The 17,017-nt window shown below is 34.6% G+C and overlaps 2 protein-coding genes across 14 annotated transcripts in view; one reads left to right on the top strand and one right to left on the bottom strand.

Moving 5' to 3' along the window:
* Positions 1–17,017, bottom strand: part of LOC122632982 (cytosolic carboxypeptidase 1-like) — a 33,388-nt gene that overhangs the window by 2,722 nt on the left and 13,649 nt on the right. For 10 of the 13 annotated variants that reach the window (XM_043820339.1, XM_043820333.1, XM_043820338.1 and 7 more), the window contains one exon: positions 264–516. In XM_043820339.1, coding sequence (XP_043676274.1) covers positions 264–516 — 253 coding nt within the window. Of the gene's footprint in view, positions 1–263; positions 517–1,569; positions 1,589–14,511; positions 14,686–15,317; positions 16,361–17,017 lie in introns of those variants that run through there. The other 3 variants (XM_043820343.1, XM_043820344.1, XM_043820341.1) reach the window with 3 other exon arrangements.
* LOC122632990 (C-type lectin 37Da) lies at positions 11,229–15,921 on the top strand. Its single transcript, XM_043820359.1, has 4 exons — positions 11,229–11,383; positions 13,843–14,200; positions 14,593–14,755; positions 15,786–15,921. The coding sequence occupies exons 1-3, from the start codon at positions 11,338–11,340 to the stop codon at positions 14,750–14,752; spliced, it is 564 nt and encodes a 187-aa protein (XP_043676294.1). The 5' UTR covers positions 11,229–11,337; the 3' UTR covers positions 14,753–14,755; positions 15,786–15,921.

Here is a 17,017-nt window from a genome sequence, read left to right as displayed (position 1 = left end):
GGCAGTGATCATAAATCTGACATTTTTTTTTCTTTCTTTCCTTTTAATAAATAATAATAAGGGTAATCCTTAAAGGATGATATATGGTGATTTCAGTTTGTTAGTTTTTCGATTGATTGTTAGTCTTTAAAATAAGAATTTCAAAGACGGCCGAGAGACGTCGATGCGTTGATTTACGAGAAGCACGCGCATTCATCGATATACAGTGAATACACGCAGAGTCTAAAAATAATACCCTCGTCGATCCCTCTTTCGTCCCTTACCAAATACTGCACCGGCTGGTCCGGTTTCGCCCTGTCCGCGGCGCTCCAGGAACTCGACCTTGAACAACCGAAGAGAAACACGTTCTTCCTCCGTGAATGGCCGTGATAGTCTACGAAGACGTGAGGAGGTCTTTGTAGGACCCTTGTGCAGTACTCCATCAAGCCCTTCGTGTGATAGATCACTGGATGCAACGATTGATCCGGATTGCTCCACCGTCTGTTCAAGTCTTCGTTCGTTAGTCCATATCGATTGCTATGATCGAAGAACAAAAAAAAAAAAAAAAGAGAAAAAAAAGAAAAAGAAACGAATGAGAATGAGAATGAGGCAATTAAAAAGAAGATCAATGATCATCGTTATTCAGAGATTTAGATACTGAAATCGAAGATTTAATTTAGATTCAATGATCCGAATTTAAATTTAGAATTAAAAATTTAATCGAAAGTTGGGATTTATTATATTTAGTTTTAATAAAAACAGTTTATATAAGGCAGCTTTGGCATAATATATTTCTACATCGATTAAAAAGGTAATTTTATCTATATGTGTTCGAGATATTTATTATATTTATTTATTATTCGAGATATTCGATATATTTAAATACGTTTGATATCTCAAAATATAGATAATTTTCAAGATTATGTATCTATTTAAATACTTTTTGATTTAACATGATATTAAATTTATATACGTCGAAGATTTATATGGATAAATATTTTTTAATAACATGCACCTAAATATATTTAATCTTTCTAATAAAAAAAAAAAAAAAAAAAAGAGAGAGAGAAAGTGTACCTTGAAATTTATCCAAATAATATATATGATCGATTTGAAATAATATCATTGAGAAAAACTAATTTTTCCAATCTGAACGATTTCAAATCTAAAGTAAAATAAAAATTATACAATAATTGTATATCTAATAGATCGATATTAGAAACATATTTATAGGTCGTTTTTTTTAACTAATAGGTCAATGATAGTCACATGATTTAATTATCGATACAGAAATCGAATTGAAGTATCACATAAGAGATTAATGCATTAAGATGAAGAAACAAAAAGAAAGAGAGAGGGTTGTGGGAGCGAGACCTCGAAAGATCGTCGGCATTTAAGGATTCAGCCGCTGTTGGAAGGACGTTTCCGGCGGGCGGAAGTCGAAGCAGAGGAAGTGACACCTTCGCGTCGCGCATAGCTAATTATTTTCTAAGCACATCCTTACTACCGGCGATGGCAAGCTTCGTAGCTTCGATTATAACGTCGTCATTGTCGTCTTGACATCGTTTCGGGATGTAAACCTTGTCCCGAGGTGATGCACGTCACCTAACTTGAATGTTAAGAGATCCTCTTTATCTTCGCTTTTATATTTTTATTCTAAAACTTTTCTAAAATAATCTCCATTTTGGTAATAGCAATTATCTACACAGTAATCATCTTGATAATTCAATAAATCTGGAGAAGAAGAGAACAACGAAAGTGAAAGAGATATTAAATAATTTTTAGCGAATTGTTCAAACGATCAGATCAAACGTTAATAGTAATCACTATAAAGAAAAAAAGTTAGGTTTGATATACAATTATTAATAAATAACAAAAAAAAAAAAAGAAATACATTTATGTAAGTAAAACTATAAGTGGAAAAATTTCAAAGTTGAATCTAAAATAAATCAATACTTTTAAATTAATTGTTTTTACATTAATCAAAACTAATAGAATATAGTTATTCGAATTTAATTATAATTTAACTTTTATGTGCTACGTATTTATATATATATATATAAAGATATAATATAATATAAATATGATGATTATATAAAGAATTTTTTTGATAAAAGGATATCAAGCCTGATAATTGCAATAATAAAAATGTAGATAGACCAGCTTGTATAGCTTCTTCGATCCATTCAATTTCGGATTCATCTATCGAATGTCACTACGATAAAGACATTAGCAATTCGATGATGGTTAATAACTTCCGCTTTCGAGGCTACACGTACATGTATATATGTATTTATACTACTATCTATATTGCTATGTATGTATATATGTATACATACACAGTACACATACATACATATTACGAGGCAAAACTCTTCTAGTCACGTTCGTAGTCAAAGATCAATTTCTCATCCAAGAGAGAGAGATGCTGTAAAGAGACAATAAAAAGTAAATGATGGAGTCGGTAAAGACAGTGTCGACTGCAACTGCAACTATTTTTCTCTGTCTCTCTCTCTCTCTCTCTCTTTTTCTTTCTTTGTTTCTCTATTCTTCTCTCTTCCTTCCTCCTCCCAAACCTCTTCTCTTATCCTCTCGAGGACGTTAACCGTCTGATTCGTAGAATAAGCAAAGGAAGAAGAGTCATTCGAGATAATAGATTTCATCCCGTATAGTAGATTCCCCGAGTTCAAAAAAAAAAGAAACGAAACAAAAAAAGAAAAGAAAATAAAAAAGTTAGTATATCGGTATAGGTAAAGCCTGGTTGGTATTAAAACGAAGTAATCAGCGTACGTGGAAATCGCGTGGAGAAGTTTCGCCGTGTAACGCTATTATAGTAAGAATCGGCTAGATCTCAACGATGACGATCATTATGTCAGATCTTAAAACGTTAATTTTCTCGTTATGTGCATGCGAGTGTGGATTTATGCGTATGTATGTGTGTGTGTGTATGAATTAGATAGATAACCTTTATTACATCCCACATACGTTAAATTATATGAAGTATATAATGAAAATAGTATTATTCGAACTATATATGTTAATATATTTTATTTTATTCGAATAATATTTGATTTTAATAATAGTTTGACTAATCAGAAAAATAAGTAAATAAAACATTTCTGATATTACAAATTAGTTTTCTTCTTCCTCTTACGTATGTATATGTTGGATAAGATATATATATATATATATATATATATATATATATATATATATATATATATAAGAAGTAATAATGATATTGACGACCTAACAGTTTTATTATTTTACTTAGACAATGTTTGATTGTTGCAAATTTTTATAAAATAATCGGAAAGTGAATACGAAAAACAAATTTGTAAACAAATATATATATATATATATATATATATATTCTTTTATCTTGATAAGAAAAGAACAATTTGAAAATATAAATTAAAGTTTGTTCTTAAACGTCACTTATACGTACGTAAAATGACAGAATATTTAATATTAACAAAAGTTGATAAAATCGATGATGCGAATGTTAAAAAAAGATTTCCGATGCCGTTGAAGTTGAAATGAGCCTATTCATAGATATTTCCTTGATAAGAAAAACTTTTCGAATAATTCGAGGACAATCAAATTGGATATACGTGAATTTATCGAGCACCCGGTGTAATGGACAGCATCAGTCTGTTCGTGCGAGCAACACCGATGTCAATGACTTGAACCGAGGAGCCTTGACCGCGAACTTCTCTCTCACCTCTTGAGAAATCCTCGAGAAATTACGTCTGACCGAGCTCACGTCTCGAACTTGTCCCGTAAGATACTTACTGAAGTTCCGTCATTCTTTCCATTCGAATCCTATTAATGTCTTGACTAAATTAGCAATCTTTCTTCTCTCCAATGCACCATTTTTCTTTTTCCAAATATATTAATTTTCTAGGTACAGAAAAGAAAAGAAAGAGCAAAATATAAAAAAGAAGAAAGCACGTTGTGAGACATTGTAAAACATATTGAACTGTGAACCCGAATGACAGAATGACAAAGGATCGATTAGAATATTATATAGACGTAAAAATTTTGTTAAGATCATATTTAGGATTTATCTAAACTTATCTGAACTTATCAGACAATATTTTATGAATGTATCGTAAATGTTCATTTAAAAAAAAAGTACTTAGCCTGAACGATCATAATTCAGTATGTCCTTGGAAATTCTAAAAACACATTCGATCGTAAAATTCAACGAAACGATTTCGCGGTACACGAAAGTTCACTTTCGTAGCTCGCTAATTGCACGTATTTTCGACCTTAAAAGATTAGATTTCTTTTAGGACGATGTAATTTCATGAACTTTTATGTTTTAAGAATAAAAGACGATGTATAATGGACACTTTAAGCGATTAACGAGAGCAAGGTATAAAAGCTTTCGGTGGTGTATCGATCGGAAGAACGAAATGAAGTTTAGCTAAAGGATCGTGCACCAGTTGGTTGCTCGCTCGAGTAAGGGCCCCACGTTAGAATATATTCGTGACCGGTCTGGATTTGCATTCCTCCTCCAATCCAAGGTCTCCTGGCCCTTTTTTACGAGCTCGTCGGGTACGGAAAAGGGCCGAAAGAATCCTTTGGCTTCTTCTACCAGTTTCAACGACCGCTTCTTCGAAGAATTCTTCGAGCCATTCTTCGATAGAATGTACGTAACTACTCGACAAGTAGTTTTTTTTCTTCTTTTTTTTTTATTTTTCTTCTTCTCCTTCCTTTTTTCTGGTGGGGATGGATGTGTTCGAAAATAATCTAACTAACTAATATTTGAACACATTCCATAAGTAAAATTATTAAAATATCTTATCCTTATCTGTATTACTTCCTTGCAACGGAAGGAATGCTATTTTCATATTGAGCTATTTCTAGACCGACGTGAATCTCCTTAATAATGTCGTGTAAATGTCGACGAACGACAAGTCCTTGCTAATTTATTCCACGTTACTCACGTACCAATCGTCTATCTCTATACTTTGTTACTCGATGATATCACGTCTTCTAAGATACAACTTAACATCCTTAGGAAACGTTCTTCTCATTTACGAGTTATATGATAGGTTGCAACCTATCTTCGGATGATAGGATTTTATAGCAAAAATGAATGTCTAGATAAATAAATAGAATAATTTATTATAGTATTGAAAGATCAACGAACACCTAAACGTCAAATGATAAATGTATTGATATTATAACTTGTGCTATACAAAAAAATTAATTATTTTCATCGCATATTGATAGATAAATCAAATAAGATTAACAGTATTAAATAATAATTTTAATCCTAAAAAATCGACGTAAATCTAAGCATCGAATACATCAGATAACATCACTATCGTCAGATATATGAGAAAAATATCAAATAAAAATCGAATCAATGTAAATCAATTAAACATCAAATAAGGACACGTTAACGTTTCAATTTTCTATCAAGAAAACTGATTATGTTAATTGCATATTATAAAGAAAAAAAAAGAAAGAAAATGAAAAGGAAATAGAAAGAAACAGTTGGAAATGTTATTTTTAACATTCTGACATTTAGCACGATGAGAATCATATCTTTCAGATTTAGGTTCCTTAAAATAGATACCTGTTAGCATAAATCTTGAGTCTAACGAGTTTACCAAGAAGGCAAATCTAGACACGAGAAAATTAGGTTTCGAAGGTCTCGATCTTTCGGAAGATGACCTATACCGTTCTAATCGTCTATCTTTCTTCTCTCCTGTCCTATCAGGTTCTTTTTAGCGAAACAACATCTTGGAATAAAGAGAAGAGAAGAGAGAAAGAGAGGGGGGGAGAGAGAGAGAGAGAGAGAGAGAGAGAGAAAAAGAGATATAGATAGAACAAGTTCGAAGAAGAACAAGCGAATGAATTTATTCTCATGCGTGTTAAATATTAAATTACGTATTCAAGGTCAAGACAGAGATAAACGAAGGTAGACCCAGGTGATTCTCTTGAACTTAAGACACAAGTAATGCCCTTAAAGCGATTGAACCCTATGATTTTGATCATTACTTATTGCTATGGACGATCGTTATTTCACATCGTATGCGATATTTTTTCACTGAAGCAGACCCATCTTCAGGAGTGTCTATAAATTCATGGGGATAAGCTTGGATCTTAATGGTGATCGAGAAGAGATTCGCTTTTCTTTGAAGGTAACTTCAAAGGGATAAGTTTTATCATGTACTCGAGGTCGGATACACGAGAAAAGGAAGAGAGAGAGAAAGAGAGAAAGAGAGAGAGAGAGAGAGAGAGAGAGAGAGAGAGAGAGTTCACGGTTTCAGGTTCTAGGTCATACTCTTGTACTCGTAGCACGTAACAGAAGAAGAAGATGAGAAGAGAGGCGACTCTAAGTTGACCATGGCTGTTATTATCATCCATTCCTGCCTTCTATCGGTGATTATGCATCGTCCGTTTCGTACCCGGCAGCAGTCAAGATACAAAGAGAGTAACGATCTAATTTATTATACTGAGACATTACATTGTATAGCTATAGTAGAAATAGCATAGTTATATATATATATATATATATATAGTAATAGAAAAATATAGAACAATTTCTTATTGTAATAAAAAAAGATTGATTGAACACAATCAAAGTAAAATAAGTAAATCTATCGTAAATATATTTTATACAATAAATGAATATGTGTGCGCATATAGAAAAGAGAAGAGATAATACTGAAATATTTCTAATCGAATAATAGTATAAATATTAAATAAGATAAAAGATTAAGTAAAACAGAAAAAAAGAAGAAGAGAATAATGTGATATTTAATGACTGTTAATGTAATTAGTAACACAATAACTAAAAATATTTATAAGTATTATTACTCTGGCAATGTAGTAAGTTCTCTTTTTTTAGAAAAGAAAGAGAAAAGGAAAGATGTGTGACGATGATTTAGCGGACAGCAAGAGATTATGTTCCTCTCTTATTCTCCTCCTTTTCCTTCTCCTTTTTGCATTTCCGACTCCTCTTACTCCAAAGGAAAGACGCGGATCTTTCGTGGCGGCATCGTATAATCGCATTAAATCCCGCGGGAAACAAACTGTCTAAATATACATCCATGGGACAGAACGAACACAGCAAGGTGTGAGTACATAAGCAACGAGATCTGTTCTAAAGAAATATAGATGCTAAGTTCTCAACTTGATTCCATAAGAACTAATCGTGCTAATCGATATAATACGTTCGTTATAAAAGGAAAACAATTTGTTTGAATAAGAAAGAAAAGAGATATCAAATCTTAGGTGAAACCTTGTTTCCCAAAGGAAATGTAATATTTTTTGATTGTGTAGCAATTGTCACGGTAAAATCAAATCGATTCGAAGCACAGATGAAGATCACTGAGTTTAACAGACTCCGTGTTGAGAAAAGGAGCAACAACTTAAAAAAAAATGCTAAACTATTCAAAGTGAATTATGACTCTGAAAGGATAGACCAAAAGTGGAAAGAAAAAGAAAGAGAAAAGAAAGAAATCAAAACGAAAAGAAAAAAAATAATATAAAAGATTTTTCTTGGCTAGCTCTTGCATACTCATAACTGAATACCATAGGACAAAAAAGATACACAAAAAGAAAAGGGGAGGCTCGTAAAGAAAGAAAAAAAAAAAAAGAAAGAGAAGAAAGAAAAGAAGAAAAAATTAATTAACTTTTGTGTGTCACGCCTAGCAACAAATTTGATCTCTCGAATTGGATAAAAAAAGGAAAATTTCTTAAACGAATCTCAACCAACGATAATAATATCTAATCATCTAATCGATACTAATTAACATACATATATCGATGTAAAATATATGAAAGTACGATATGAGGATCACTGTCCTAGTATTGTAGTATCAAAATGGAAGAGTCGACGAAGAGCCTCCAGGGGCCTATGAGTCCCACCGATCGTCTCTCGAAGCGAGGTTGTTCGCGCGCTAAAACCAAGATCTCTGTATGCAAGAGAGAGAGAGGTGAAGGAGGAGGAGGAGGAGGAGGAGGAGGAGGAGGAGGAGGTGGTGGTGGATGATGGGAGACGAAGAAAGAAAGAAAGAAAGAAAGAAAGAAAGAAAGAAAGAAAGAAAGAAAGGATATATACAAGAGAGAGCGAGAAAGAGAAAGAAAGAGAGAGAAGAGGGCCTTACATAGCGATCGCTGGCAGGGCCTGAAATAGACCTCGACGAGAATCCTCCTGTAGCATCCTCTCCTCATCCTCCTTCTCCTCCTCCTCTACTTCTCCAGCTCTTCTTCTTCTTCTTCTCCTTCTTAGCCGTCGCATCGGCTGGTTGCCTCGAAAGCCCTTCGTTGCTTTTATTTTGGCAAAAAACAGGCGAAAACCCTCCGAGGCTCGTTTGTGAGAAGTTGCTTGTGAGAAAGAGACCGAGATAAGGAGAGAAAGAGAATGAGAGAGAGAGAGAGAGAGAACGAAGTAGAAGAAGAGACTCGTGCTTGTTTATCCAGGATCCAGCTCCCGGCAAAAGCATCAGCTCGACCACGAACACAGTTCGACCCCCATTGGCCACTTTGCCGGAGCTCTCTCTAAGTGCATTCGAGTGCATTCGAGTACGCTCGTTGAATTCCCATGGGAAATACGCCGGTGGGTAGGCGTGACCTGTTAAACTGACCTACGCCAAGGTAAAGATAAAACCATGATTTAACCGTGGACCTTGTGTCTTCGCTCTTTTCAAGAGGACATCACCGACTTCCGCCATTTTGTTGACCTTCTATAAATTCCTCTTTCAACACACCACATTTCTTTCATATATTTCTGTATATTTAATATATCGGATTGTTTAGCAAGTCCCTATCATTTTCTTCATATATGTATCAATAACAAATGTATATATTTTGTACATATATTGAAAAGAGATCTTTGTAAAATTGTTGGTTTTCTTTTTTTTTCAATTTATTAATTCATTCATTTCTTTTTCTGAATTACATACTTTCCGAATAAGTGAATATATTTATTTTAGAATATATTATATATATTTTTATTTGATGTAATAAATTTGTCCTCCCTCTCTCTCTCCCTTTCTATCTATCTATCTTTGTTTCTTTTTCTCCTTTCTCTCTCTCTTTCAAACTAACTGTTTTTAAATCTTACGAAAAGAAAGAAAGATAGAATAATAAATCAAGATCAGAAAAGTAAAAAAGAAAATAAAATAGACGATGAGATAGGCTGAAAGTCAAGAAAAATACTTGCTACCGGTGAATCAGCAGGGTCGTGAGAACTCAGAGGCGACAAGGAGCCGCCACGTACACAACTGTCCGAATGGCATCGCGATAAAAGACGATGCCTACGTTAACGCGTTTGCTTTTCCAAGTCTCATACGTTTAAACAGGAAAGTGTTGTTGAATGTTTTGAGGCTAATGAACTCTTGTCCATGATCGAATGAATTAGCGGTATGTTAATATCCTAAGCAACGGTATTGGAATAATCAATATTCTTACGCAACTGTTGTAAACGTTAGACCAATTGATAGGAAGCTATTAATCCCTGATTTAAAAAGATTTATTTGACTATCAGAATCGTAAAAAGAAAAACTAATTTAAAGCGTCTATATTTCATCAACGATTAGATTCAGATAAAGAGTAAATCTTTGTTATGTCTTTTCAATGAAATTAAGAAATTTTCTTTTGATTTTTATTAACAAAAACATTTGATTATTTTCGATAATGAACGTCTAGGATCAAGCTGCTCGATCATACGAAAGAATTAGATATAGTAATAACGTGAGACCTAATCGTGAGTCTTCTCGTTAAAAGATCAATTCTTTATTGTGATATGTTTTCATGTTCTTCATGTAGAAATGATCGAATGAAAGAAAGAGTTTCCTTAGTGCGGTAGGTCTCGAATGTCACGCGAGGATCTTTTTTTAGGGATGCTCGCACACAGCTCGTAACAGAAATAGCTCGCCGTGTATGATCATTGATCCGACGATGGGCTATGAGCAAAAGAGAAGATAGTTAGGATAAGAATAAGAAAAAGAAGAAGAAGAACAGAAGAAAAGGAGATATAGGAGAAGATACGTTGCTTTTCTAGGGTACGGGGTACCGGTTCTATATTGTAACCAAAGTATACACGATAGTTGGTGCAAGAGAAAACTGGACTGGGCGATATGTACCATCAGCAACAGCAGCAGGTGATCTCGAGCGAGAAGACGCGGTCAGAAATGAAGCCTACCTTGAGACTGGAGTCTTTTTGCGGCCTACCGTGTCGATAGGCTCTCCGATAGACCAACGAAGAACTGGCATTCCATCATGAACGAAAATGTATTTCAAAAGAATTATCTTTCATCTTATTCCGATAACAAAAATTTACGCGACATGAAACATTTCGTTATATAATGTAAAGATTTTTTTAAACAATAGTCTAATCGATCTCAGCGATTTCTCTCTATTTATTTCGTTTTTGTCTGTTTCTTTACTTTTCCCTTCATCTTTGAAATACATTTTTATCGACTATATTAATTATTGTATCCTGATAGTTTACAAAGATAAAAAAAAGGAAAAAAAAAGGACCGAGATCCTCGTTCGAATTCCGATTTATCGGAACGATCGATGTTAAAAAGAGGAGAAAAGAGAAGGAAAGGAAAGAAAAAAGAAAAAAAAAAAACATTCCAAAATAAATTCAAGATGATCGAAGCGAATCGAAACGATTACACGCTACTACTACTACATCCTATCCAAGGCAACTCTTTTTCTTAAAGTCAACGAACCTACTCTATGTACCATGAACCTTATACACACAGACGTAACACATATACACTGTGGTAACTTCTTCTTCTTCTTCTTCTTCTTCTTCTTCTCTTCTTTTTTTTCTCTTTTTTTTTCTTTTTCTTTTTACCAGCTCGTCCTATAGAATTTTTTAGCAATCCATTTTAGTTTCGCACTTGATAGACCATACATTGGGATCGTCATCGACGCAAAGTAAGGATCGATCCTTCGACGTCATCTTCATCTTCTCTTCGTCTGAGTTGTCCCTCTCCACTCGACAAACTCTTTCTATCTCTTTCTCTCTTTCTCTCTCTTTATCTCTTTATCTCTCTCTCTTTATCTCTCTCTTTTTCTCTCTCTCTCTCTCTCTCTCTCTCTCTCTCTCTCTCTCTCTGAAGCTATACTCTCCCCTCTCGTTTTCCAAACGATAGTTCGAGCGTCCCTTGGTGCCTTCGTCCGTCCTCCTCTAGGCTGCTGCTAGTGAATCATCTTCAACGACCCCCTCCTCTTGGATCCGGCCAGAAGACTCTTAAGGGGGCCCCCGACGCAGCGCGAGGCCAGTCCGAGAACGCGACCCTAACATTAACATCCGGTGTATTCCGACAGTCGGAAACGGAAACGACTGCTTGATCGTACGATTAGTCGCACGGCAACATGAAGATCGCTACGCTGCTTCTAGTTATCGTGGCCTTCGCTTCAGGTTAGTAGATACTATTTCTCTTTCTTTTCTGTCTTCTTTTTTCTTTTTTACTTATTTTCTTTTTTCTTTCTTTTTCTTTTTTTCTTTCTCTTTTCTGTCCTCTTCTTTTCTTTTTTCTTTCTTTCTTCTTGACAACATAATCCTCCCGTCATATCAAAACGTTGTTCGTCTTTTCGATCGTTTCGTTCGATCGAAAAAAAAAAAACAAGTTTTATTTCTTTCTTTTTGGTTTCGATATCACAATTTTTATCCGCCGACGACACTTTATATTTCTTTCTCTTATCTCTCTGACGGACCCTTCTCGTTCTTTCGAAAGAAAAAAAAAGAAAAAAGAAAAAGAAAGAAAGGAAAGAAAGAAGAAGAAGAAAATAGATCGTTTTTTATACCAACGAACGAACGAACGAACGAACGAACGAACGAACGAACACACTTCTTTGTCGTGGCGTTACTTCTTTTTCTTTTTTCTTCGTTTCTTTTTTCTTTGCTATATATTCATTTGCTGTGACATTCGTTGTCGAAGTCTTTTACTTTCAGCGAAGGTAGATACTACCTCTCTCTCGTCACGGTTAAGTCGGATTAAAAATTCTCACGGCGTCGTACCACGAGCGTGACTTACTCGATGAATGAAGGGTATAGTTTAGTGAGACACAAGCCAACTCGTTCGCGAGTCTTCGCTTTTCACTGCCGGCAGACGTCTCAAGGTCTTCCGGTCGTTTACCATCACCTGCGTCGCCAGTTTTTCCACGATGCATCGACAATTTTTATTTCTACGCATGCCCTACGAACGGCTTCCAAGTTAATCTTGAGTCATGTGATTATTATTAGAAGCTATATATATATATATATATATATATATATATATATATATATACATACATATATAGAATTCTACCGAGAATATTTTCGAGTTCCTGAAGCTTTAACACATGCAAAATTTCATCTCCTCCTTTCATAAATATTCAAATATTTTCAAACGAAAGAAAATAGACGATCGATCATATTTGGATAGATTAGAAATAGAAGAGAAGTGTGATAGAGAGAGAGAGAAGGAGAAAGAGAATAAGAATAAGTTAGAAGCTGTTTAGAGTTCTATATACTAATAATTCATAAGTACAGTTAACCAAATAATCGTGTAAGTTCAATGAACTCTCACAAACACATCTGTGCGAATATCATTCTATTCACGAAAGATCTCTCTTTCTCTCTCTCTCTCTGTCTCTCTCTCTGTCTGTCTCTCTCTTTCTCTTTCTCTCTCTCTCTCTCTTTCCTCGTGTGGTTTCAATTAAATCAATCTCTTGGTGTTGATGAAGAATGCCCGTGTTTAAGATAATTAAGGTTCTTTGATGAAATAGCCCCAAAGGCAAATGAGTAGTATACTACAAATAAATTTTACATTTTTTTAAACCGTAAATCGAAATAAGATAAAAGAAGATTATCTCGACTGAATCTTTATTTGTATTATTAAAAAAAAAAACAGAGAAAGAAAAAAGAGACTGAAAAGATCGTTTAAGTCGAAATTAAGAGAAATATTTTTAAACTTTTAACATTTGTTCTATTATCTCAGGGCTTTGCAAAATAAAGAAAAAGTTTGTTACAAAAATTGTTTCATTCTGAATAGGACTTATCGAATGTTCGAACGATTAATTACTAGTTGAAAGTTCAAAGAACCGATCAAGCAATAAAAGTAAAGAATAATCGACACGTTGTGTGTACAAGTTGCATTCGAATGAATGTTCATTCTCGAATGTAACGGTTCGATGTGAAGAGAATCGTTCATCGACACGCTAAAATGGGACACCGGGTAGATTAGAATTCAACAGATGGTGTTTCTCCGTCTGGAGATGCCATTTGCGGTTCTGTCGGAAGTCCACGAAGGAAACGTGCTTCGATGAGATAATACGAAGGATTCAAAAGTTTCCATAGGTCGATCCTTTACCGGTTTTTTGATGATTTCATAATCAAAGCAATTTTTATATTCATAAAATTACGATCTTATAATATTTCTTATATCGAATTATCATATCCATTAATGATTTATTATTTTATTATGATAAAAACATTTATATATTCGATATTATTATTATCATCGTGTTTTTATAATCGATGTATATCATCTCGATTGATTTGTTGTTTAGTTATACCGATCCAGATCAAATGTAATTATTTGAAGAATTGCATTATTATTATTTTCTATTTTTATTTTCATTTTTATCAGTTGGACAGTTATTGTATACGATGATATGATTGGACACATTTTCTGTGACACAATTGTAATATATTAATCCTGATGATTAAAGCTATCATGTCACAAAATGTGTCATTCATAAGTGTCAATTACATGCTTAATCTAATTCCATGATCATTAGACACACATTGCCTTCGTGAACAAACATACATAAATGTATTCTGCGATTAACTCGTTACATTTACTTTCTTTTAACATTCGATAAAATTTACAGGTCAGAGGATTACGACAATTCAGCTCGATGGAGTCCAATATTTCGTATCAAGAATGAATCCATATAGTCCAGAACTGAATTATTTCCTAGCGTATCAATATTGTCGTTCTTTGGGTCTTCAACTGGCATCCTTCGAAACGAAGGAAAAATCAGACACTATGACCCAATATCTAAAGAACGCTGGTTATACCAAATACGACTTTTGGACGTCTGGTAATAAACTCGGCACGGATATGTTCCTATGGATGAGTACAGGACTACCCTTCAACACAACATTCGATTATATGCTAAAGAGACCTGGAAACAGACCTGCTGACGTTCCACCTGGCACCGAACCTCAAAGAGTTGCGCGTGAAAGGTAAGACAAAAAATAGAAAAAGAAAAAGAGGATGAAAAAAGAACAGAGATAATAAATTATTAAACAATTTTTTTCCTTCATTGAAATTAAAATTCGTAATCAAGAATTGTGTAAAATACGACGAGGTCCTTTTATTCGAAAAAAATTTCAAAGATCGTATCGTCTTTATCATTTTGTTGATGATCGATAAAAAAGCTTCAGAGAATTTTGCATTTTGTTATTACATATAGAACCTCGAGGGATTATTTCGAAATTATGATGAGTTAAAGAAAGAAAAAAGAAAAAGAAAAAAAAAAAGAAGATACAGGAAATATCTATCACAAATATATTCGATGAAAAATACAAATAGGATATCAAAAATATTTTTATCAATAATTTATTCTGTTTTCAAGTGGCGACAGTGGCAGTGCAGACGGTTGCGTCGCGATGATAGCACCAACGTTAGCATGGGAAGCTCAGGATTGTACCCTCGTTAAGGACTTTATCTGCGAGCAAACAAGATGCTACTACTATAACTACGGCAGCATTCCAGTCTCCGCGACTCAGGGGTAAGAGGTGAGATAATACTTGTCACAAAAAAATACACAAAATTGCCGAGAAAGAGAAAGAGAAAGAGAGAGAGAGAAAAAGAGACAGAAAAAAGATAAGAAAGAAAAAACCTGAGGATGCCAGCGTGTTTCTAAGGTGAATCCTGTTGGCTATACGGATATAAAGTATATGGAGAACCGATAAAATATGTAAATTAAACCTCCATGGATGTATAAGATCTTTTATATTTTCATATAGGATCGAATTGCAACGTTTTATCGGTAATCACGGTTATCACTGATTCTATTTTATTTTATTATTTTCTTTTTTTTTTCCTTACAAATTATAAAACGTTCTAAACGCTTATTATTATTATTACAGTAGTTAGCTGATAATCAAAAGGTTGCTGGTAATCTGGGATCCTCCGGTAACAAAACAAAGTATCTCCAGCTGATATAATTTTTAATAATTTTATGCGAACGTACACGCTTCCCTTTTTTTTTCTTCTTTTTTATTTCTATTAAGATCTCTCAAAAACATTGACCTTGGTTAAAAAAAAAAAAAAAAAAAAAAAAAGAAAGAAAGAAAGAAGAAACAATCCCGAAGTGCGATACTTAGTAAGTGCTTTTCGTAACAACGCAAACATTCTCTCGCTTCTCGCTGCAAATACTCGACAAAGACACACAAATGACACTATCGACACACACGACAATGAAAAAGTTTCGATCCATTAATCAGTTTGATCCGACAAATGACAAATGGAAACTTATTAGTTGGATCCAGACTTTCGCTCTTTGCGTTTAGGAGCTTTTTTTTAATACGTTAAGGCAACTAACCAACTAATACGAGGATTAAATAATAATAGTAATAATAATCATAGAGATAGGAATAGAAAGAAAGAGAAAGAGCGAGACGTTGCTCGTGACGAGAATAAAAATGTTCAAATAATAATCCCTCTTCGTCTCTGGCAACGTCTTCGAGGGGATAGATCAATAGATTTGAAAGGAATGATAAAATAAATATGAGATATAAATTGATGGCGAGCTGAATTTTTCAGAAATCGCAGACCCTACATAACGACCACCTCGGCGCCGGCCAGCGACGACCAGATCGACGAGCACGTGGAGGAAGAAAATAAGGAAGAGAAAAAACATGATGAAGTTATCGAGGATAAGACAACGTCATCGTCGAACGAGGAAAAGGAAGAATCAGCGAATGAAGACGTACCCGAAGACCCGGTCGTTAGCAGGCTGATAACAACGGCCGCTTCCGTGTCTGGCAAGTTAGAAGAGAAAGATGATCAACAGGAAGAATCAACGGCATCATCGAGCTTAGGCAACATCGAACGTCGTAGACAAACCGATGCATTTGTCCTTGAGAATACAAGACCCGACGATATTCCGGACATCACGAGTCTCTTCACAGCTAGCAACGGTGATGGTCAGGTTGTTCGTCATCAAGCTAGAAAAGACAATTCTGCGAGTGTATTCGACGGTCTCGAGACTCGTGAAGTCCTTCGTACAGCATCTCGACCATCCACCTCGGATATGAAGATGGAACACAGGGATTCTCTCGATTATGACGTTCTCTCCGATGCCCCGGCTGATGTCCAAACCGATGTCCAAGCTGAAACTGAACCACCAAATAATGGTCTCGAGGATGCACATACCATTGGTCCTTACGACACTGTTCAAGACTACGTTAACGATCAACAGGACATCGGTGAATCAGCAATGATGAAGGATCAGGATGATGACAGTAGTACGATCCTGCCAGAGGCGGAACCGGCCTACAGGTACAACATCAAAGTGCGCACCAACGGCAAAGTATTAGACCCTCCGTCCAAGTAACGCTTTACTCTTTAGGCATCGACGCCTTCGTTAAACGCGTTCGTTCGTCTACTAAGAAGAAGAAGAAGAAGAAGAAGAAGAAGAAGAAGAAGGAGAAGAAGAAGATAAAGAAGATAAAGATTAAATGATGAAGAAGATCGACGATGAAGAAAAAGGATACGAAAAGTCTCACGAAAAGGGGATTGCTAGCGATCATTGAACAAGTTCTTCTAGTCCAAGAACACTTTGAACCTATCGACGATCTTATCTTAATCTCTTATCATCAAACACGAATCCATAATTATAGATATAACAAACAAAATCGCAAGCAATTTTTCCAACGTCGTAGGAACCTAACTTCTTCGCGTTTTCTTCGAACGTTATCTGTAATTCTATTTTTTAACACACGTTCATCGTCGCGTTTATCGAAAAAGAATAATAATAATAATAATAATAATAA

The sequence above is a fragment of the Vespula pensylvanica genome, chromosome 11 (assembly GCF_014466175.1).
Source record: "Vespula pensylvanica isolate Volc-1 chromosome 11, ASM1446617v1, whole genome shotgun sequence".
In the NCBI taxonomy this organism is placed as follows: Eukaryota; Metazoa; Arthropoda; class Insecta; order Hymenoptera; family Vespidae; genus Vespula; species Vespula pensylvanica.
Note: the sequence above shows the minus strand (reverse complement) of the source record. Positions and strands in the feature narration are given on the sequence as shown.